The sequence below is a fragment of the Trachymyrmex septentrionalis genome, unplaced genomic scaffold, assembly GCF_001594115.1.
Source record: "Trachymyrmex septentrionalis isolate Tsep2-gDNA-1 unplaced genomic scaffold, Tsep1.0 scaffold114, whole genome shotgun sequence".
In the NCBI taxonomy this organism is placed as follows: Eukaryota; Metazoa; Arthropoda; class Insecta; order Hymenoptera; family Formicidae; genus Trachymyrmex; species Trachymyrmex septentrionalis.
Window position 1 is genome coordinate 1955116 of NW_017304269.1, and position 7386 is coordinate 1962501.

General features: G+C 28.3%; 1 protein-coding gene across 1 annotated transcript in view; it reads right to left on the reverse strand.

Moving 5' to 3' along the window:
* The window catches only part of LOC108753428 (probable multidrug resistance-associated protein lethal(2)03659), a 13167-nt gene extending 9676 nt beyond the window's left edge, over window positions 1–3491 (reverse strand). The window contains exons 1-2 of the mRNA XM_018494976.1: window positions 3205–3491; window positions 703–981 (exon numbers count right to left, since the gene is read on the reverse strand). Coding sequence (XP_018350478.1) covers window positions 703–981; window positions 3205–3281 — 356 coding nt within the window. The 5' untranslated portion in view covers window positions 3282–3491. The remainder of the gene's footprint in view (window positions 1–702; window positions 982–3204) is intronic.
* Between the last annotated feature and the right edge of the window lie 3895 nt (window positions 3492–7386).

Sequence of the window (7386 nt, forward strand, 5' to 3'; positions counted from 1 at the left end):
TCTCTCTCTCTCTCTCTCTCTCTCTCTCTCTCGATTAATGTAAATGCATCAGGCAAATATACTACAAAAGTTTCTACAAAAATGGGAACTTACACGTTTTAATTATGACTTTTATCAAATATATTTAAGCTGAACAAATAATGAATGGAAGTTAAATTGATCGTGAATAACTTTAGGAAACGTTTAATTTTAGAATACGTAAAATAGATGATTTAAAAATTTATATTATATAAAGAAGAAACCACAATGGAAATTGAAAATGAATTTTATTAATGAATTTTAATTTGCTTTTAATTTAATAATCTCACAATTATTAATTGTAATTATAATTTCATGAATTTTTATTTTCTTTTAGTTCCATAAATACATATCATTCACTTAGTTAGATCTTTACTTTAGTTAAATATTTATTCACACACAATTCAAAAAAATACTATGACAATCGTGTTAATAGACATCATGTTGATAGATATAAGTCGTCCGGTAGTAGATTTAATTGTGCAGAATTAAATTGTCAGCTTTTTATACTAGTCAAGACACTATCAATACAAGAAATATAAAAACTCTGAAAATTCTTCAAGAGAATTTCTGGGTGAGAAATGAGGGAGATTCTCAAGAAACAAACTGACGTTATTTATCGTCAATATTTTGATGTCATTTTAACATTAAAGACATAAAAAATGCATCAAAGATTGATTATACCTAAGCAAGATGTCCATGATAGCCATAAAGATCCCATACAGTAAGGTCTTGAAGCCGAAACACCTGATGAGGACTTTCAACAAGCTGGGCTCTTTGACCTTCTGCGACCCGCTCTTCGCGACCTGCTTCAGCCGACGCTGGTACGCCTCGCATTCTTCCTCCCAGGCTTTCGCTATTTTAACACCAAGAATACCACTTGTATGTTCTTTAAGCGGTGTATACAAATCAGTTACTTCAAGATCTCGGCGGTAACCCACCCAGAAAATGCGTAGGACCCAACTGCGAAGAAGAAAAGCAAAGCACGTTTTACTCGTACGAACCATCCGCAATTTGTTTAATTTCTTTCGCTGAAATATTTAATTTCTTCCTCTATTTTTTTTAAGATACTATATCGCTTTACATATTATTATGCAAAACTGATCTATATCCTTCTTTCTATTTCTAAATCTATAGAAACCACGTAATTACGTTTAAAATTAACACAATCAATTAGAGTTTAAAATAATATAATCGACAAGAATTTTTCTCTGGAAAACTCGATGTCCAGATAAATTTCTACAAATTTAGAAAATTAAAATCGGGCAATACACAAAAATACGTTATTAAATATAACTGATTAATAAGGAATGCGAAATAACATTATACAATTATATAATAATAAATATATGAAAATGTTTCTTAATATTTATCAAATTCATATAATAAAAACATTGTTAGATTTCATAAAAATAATTTTAAGTGATTTGACGAAAGAGATACGACTAATGAAAACAGATCTATGAATTTAAATCACAATTTTCTCTTTGAGAATAAAAAGGCATGGAGAACTTAATGAAAATCGTTTCAATTAGCTATACGATAATAATTTTAGCGTTATATATCTATACCAAATAAAATTGGAAAGATGAAACATATCGTTTACTTGCTACAATAAAATTAAAAAAAAATAGTTTTCGAAGTTCGAACTCTTTTTCTGGGAAATTATTATTATTATTATTATTATTACTATTATTACTATTATTATTGTTCAAACTTTGAATGTTTTAAATAAATAAAATTTTGTAATATTAATTTTGAAATGCAATTTCGGTATAATTTATTAAGAGAAATAAAAATATTTTGTTTAATTTGAAGTAAATTTTTTCTTCCTTTTATATTCTTGTTCTTTTTTTTCAGATTTTTAATTGTATCTATCGTTCTTATAACAAATGAGCGACACAAATGAGCAAATATTGGAATACACGTCAAGTGTGAAAATAAACTTAAGAAACTACTTATTTGTAAAGCGATATACAAGATAATTCTGACATTATTTATCCACTCATATCATTTCCAATAAATCGTGACATTGTTCGTTTATCATTATCCAAGATCGATCTGCTTTACTAATATAAATGATACATAAGAACATAGATGATACAACAGAACGCATACATTTACAATATTTCTTATCTGTTTGTCATCTATTACCGTTTTGTTCCGGAAAGTACATTGTAATCAAAGCGCAAGATAACATTAATCCCTTCACACTTGAATGATCAAGCATTCCGTAGGAAATTGGAATGAATCTCTAAAGAGTGAAATTTAACCAATCTTGAAAAAAATGGCTGAATTTTTAATCTATAAAAATGTGATATTTCACTCGATAGATTTAGAGAGAATGAATTCCGATCGGAATTATTCAATTGTTTCCTAGATTTTTATTGTATTTTCTAAGCAAGACGGAATAATTCTATAATATATGCCCGGATTAAATCAAACACGTATATATATATATACGTTATTAACAGGTTTTGCGAATTCTGCTAATTCATTCTCTTCACAACCTGAGTTCAATTCTCCGGTAAAAACTTTTGTATGCATGAATATATATAAATATGTATAAATATACATAAACATATATAAATATTTATATATGAAAAATTGTTTGCCAAGGTCAAGTAGAAGCAAATGCTTCTGCTCCATTCTTGTAACAGATACTTTGGACAGCGTGCAAGTATATTTAACTCTTCACGTTGAAGAAGTTCTAATGTTTAGCTTCCATTCTATATCCATTCAATCTATCCTAAGAAATACATCAAATACATTTTTTAGAAAGAAATTAATTTTTGTATATCATTAAAAATATTTTAAGTTCTGGTTTTTTATGTAATCACTAGCACCGACTTGGCTTCTAGTGATATATGTTTGTTTTCAAAATTAAAGTTCGACAGCGTCGAAAAAAATCAATGATGAAGAATTAATCTTTTTTTCTTTTAAAAATATATTGAAATAAAGAATTTTTAATTTAAAAAATAAGAATAGTTGTTTTATTTTATCGTCCTTTTTATACGTTTAGACCGGAAAACAAATTAAACCTTACGTTACATAGTACATATCAAGTCATTGTAGTCACATTGTAGTTATTGGATTCCTCCATGAGTCACTTCTCTCTTAATTTTATCTCTTTTAACCGGTTCTATCGCAAGTGCAATACTCGCTGTTCGCTTTAAAAATACTTACGAAAATGTCAAGATGCTGAAGATATTCGCCTTCGCTCTGGGATTTTCGACGTTTTCGGTGTACACTTTTCCATCCATGACGGCGTTGTTTCACAGGAATCTCTTTTCTGTGCAAAGTTCTACAATGGACCTCCAATTTACACCTCACGTATACGTGCACACACGCCGTAATTACATTCGACGACGTTTTTTGCGGAGAGACAGAAAGAACGATGCAGCGAAGAGATCTCAGCGGGGACTATTATAATATTGCGTACCAATTGTACAAAACACCCGCCACATAATTCTCGCTGTAGTCTCTCCTTCCCTCGTAGAGAAAGATTAGATACGATAAAATTGCAATCTTATCTATGTTACATATGACGAATAAAGCAACGGATCTTTAATATTGTTTATCATTGCGCTCATATTATCAGTGCACGCATATTTCTACGTAGCCCGATGGTAATTGTAATCAAATCTGAAAAATCCATTTTTCTGCTCGACACATAAGTTACACATTATTGAGCGTTGTTATTATGTTACGAAAAACAGGGACAACTGCAGTACGAAAAACACAATTGAACTCATACATACTGGAAAATACCGGAATAATCTATTCCCTCTATTTAAAAAAATGGTCAGACTGCGATAATTTACTGTGGCTTATACGAGGTTGTCTCTTTCTTTCGTATATTATCTTAGTATCATGCACATACAGTGTATTGCACATTGATCATGTGATCGACGTATGTTACGATTAGTTAAAAAAAGAATTCTTAGTAAAGAAATTGTAATGTAATTTCAATGAAATTTTGATAAAATATTAATGACGTTTCGTTGAATTTTAATTCGTTTTTGAAATATTTTTACCAGTAATTTTTATTAAAAACTGGGATAAATATTTATGTATTATGCGTGTCTGACTGCATCGATTACTTGATGGTGCGAATAATAATGACATGTGCAAACGTCTTAATTGTTTATAGGAACACGTGTTGCGGTGTTAAGGATAATCATTATCCCCCTTGATAGCAAATAGTCGTCAAAAGGCACATAAAGTGCGTTTACTAATTTTTATTCAATGCTTAGCTTCTTCATTTCACGAATTATTATTCGACTATTCTCATTATTTTGTTTTATCCAAAATTGCCTTTATTTACAAATACTATACAAAAAAAATCAACATGTCATTTCTCGCTCATGATTACGATTCAATATGGCTGAAGTGAATACTCAGGAGACAGGAGACTTAAAACAGAAAAATAGAGGGAAAATATATATATAACGAGTAGTAATTGCATAAATAATCATTTGTATCTACAATTTGTTTACAATGATTACATTACATAATGTAGGCACTTGTATGTAGGTACTGTTTGTTTTTTTTATCTATAAGTACAACACATACCTACATATCTATATACATAATAAATATTGACAATGACGATTACAATACGATTGCGTTTCGTGTAATATACGATATACCTTGGAGTTTATATCATAAATCGCGCTCGTGCCTTCTTAATCTTTTTTCTACTATTAATATATTTCATAAAATTATGCTTTAATATCTATTGAAATAATATTGAAGCACAATATAGTGAGTTTGATTCAATTGTATATTTGGCGATATTTTTAGAATAATAAATCACAAAAAATTTTTTCGATTAAGTTATTTTTTTTTAAAAAGATTTCATAATGACTTAAACGTTTTAAATTATTTTTTCTTCAATGCTTTTTAATGAGGTTTATTTCTTTAATAGAATAATATATTTATTTTATTATAGTTTTATAATATTCTTTATGAATAATTATATAATAAATAATAAAGTATAATTTTCGATAGTTATCACCACAACCGTAATAAGATAGATATATTATTTCAATTAAAAAATTTAAAAAACTCTATATAAAAAAGTATTTTACAAAATAAAATTAGACAATTTTTTTTTGATAATTTAAAATTTTTGTTCAAATAAAAAAATTAAATACGAAATTTTTTAAATAAAATAATTTTTAATCGAAAAAATTCTTAAATAAATCTATCTATTATTTAAGTCCATACACTTAAATCAAATACTGCATATTTGTAGTACAATAATATATGTAATCGTACTATATTGTATACAATTTATTGTATATCATAGTAATAATACATACTTGTACCCGTCGTGTAACTCATAAATACACATATGTATAATCATACTACATCGTACAATATACATTTGTGTATCGCAGTACAATAATAACAATATTTATAATGTAATTGTATTACAAAGTGATCAACGCTTCAGTGATCCTCTGTTGAAAAAAATTTCGCTGAAATTATTCCACGTTTTGAACATTTCAATGAAATTGCTGAAAATTAGCTCAAATTTCATTGAAATTTTTGCTGAAATTTTTCTGAAATGCTGAATTTTTGTTAAAAAATGTTCCAAAATGTGAAATAATTTCAGCAAAATTTTTCCATCAGGGGAGTGAGTTTAAAAACATCACATACGCTTTTAAAAATTATGCTGCAGTTGAAATGATTAAAGTTATTGAGGCGACTGCAAATGATAGAAAATAGATTAAAATCTAAGCACGAGGCAATTTTGATCTACATAGAGTGTCTTAGATCGATCCAGTTGCCTTCACTTATTTGATATATGATAATATACAAATTATACAATGATTTGATATAATTAATGTATTATTTTTGGAGAATCAAAGGTTTCCCATCAAAGATTCAGATTTCCAAGCAATTTTTATTCATTAAGGGATTAAAAAATATACATTTAAAGATTAAAAATATGTATTATATATGTAAATAAAAGATTCCAAATAAAAGATTAACTTAAAAAATTGAAATCACTGAATATTTAAACATCAGTACTAAAAATTAAAGAGCCATGTTGATAATTCATGTTGATTTTCCACTTGGCTCGCGGAGAGATAAAATGATTTCTTCACTTGTTCCGAATATATTTTCGTAACACAATCGATCGGGGACACTCGCTTGTTACTTTTTAGGCCTGGCAAAAATTCTTGAATATATAAAACAGGATCTTTTAAAAAGGCGTAAGTACTTTAATTTAACTGCTTTATAATCTTATATTATTTACACAAAAATTGAGTACGCTGCGCCTTGCTATTTTATTCATACAATTATAAGATTATTGATACAATAATAAGAGAACAATAATAGAAAAAAATAATGTTGCACGCTTTGTATTTAAGTATTTCAGCTTTAAATTCTAGAGGCACCTTTTACTTTTTGGTCTTCCTTGTACTTATAGCACCAGTACGATAGGAGGAACATTGTAAAATTCTTGCAAAATCACAAATACAAACGGCCTCGGTAAAGTGAGGCAAATATATAAATATACGAATTATGGACCTGCAATGATTGGTTTTTTTCCAAATACTCTTTATACGTATTGATCAAAATATATTATAAGTATAAAAAGTCTTCTTTCTGCATTATCTATACGCTAAGTACAAATCTCTTGACCCGTTAATTCACCGACTGATCCTGTAGCTGTTACATCCTTGAGAATAATTTCTTCAAGATCGAATTATATTAACTAAACCACATTTAAAATTTTTTCGAATCAAATCTAGAGCCTCAAGATCACCAAAGCGATATCAAAATTTGCGGTCTTTAAATGGCTATGAATCGGAGATAATCCGGTTTTTTTATTTCTTAGAACTTTAGTTCTTAGAACCTTGTACTTCGAAAAAGAGCATAAGACTAACAATTTATTCTCTCCACATTCACATTCACTATTTTTTTTCCACACTATTTCTGTTATTATTTCTTTCATCTATGTTAATATTTGATTCGCATATAGTATTTCTGTAAAAAATTTACTTCTAAAAAATATATATATACAAATGTATATACAAAAAATTCTTCCCTAAACCGTTTATGGCAGTTTGCTGATAAGAGATATCGGTGAGCAAACGGGTTAAGTTTCATCCTTCCTGATGAAATATCTAAAAGTCGGGCTTATACAAAATTACGTAATAATACTATGGTAACTTGTAAGATTGTATCGCGATCCACGCGAACTATATTGATTTCCTAATTGCTCGCTGCAATGGCCTGCACTAGCGATAATCGCGCGTCATTACATGGAGATTGCAGAAAATTTGCGATTATTAAAATGAAAAGACCAGCTAAACGGAACTATGCAGCTTGCAGCAAATTATTAATTCA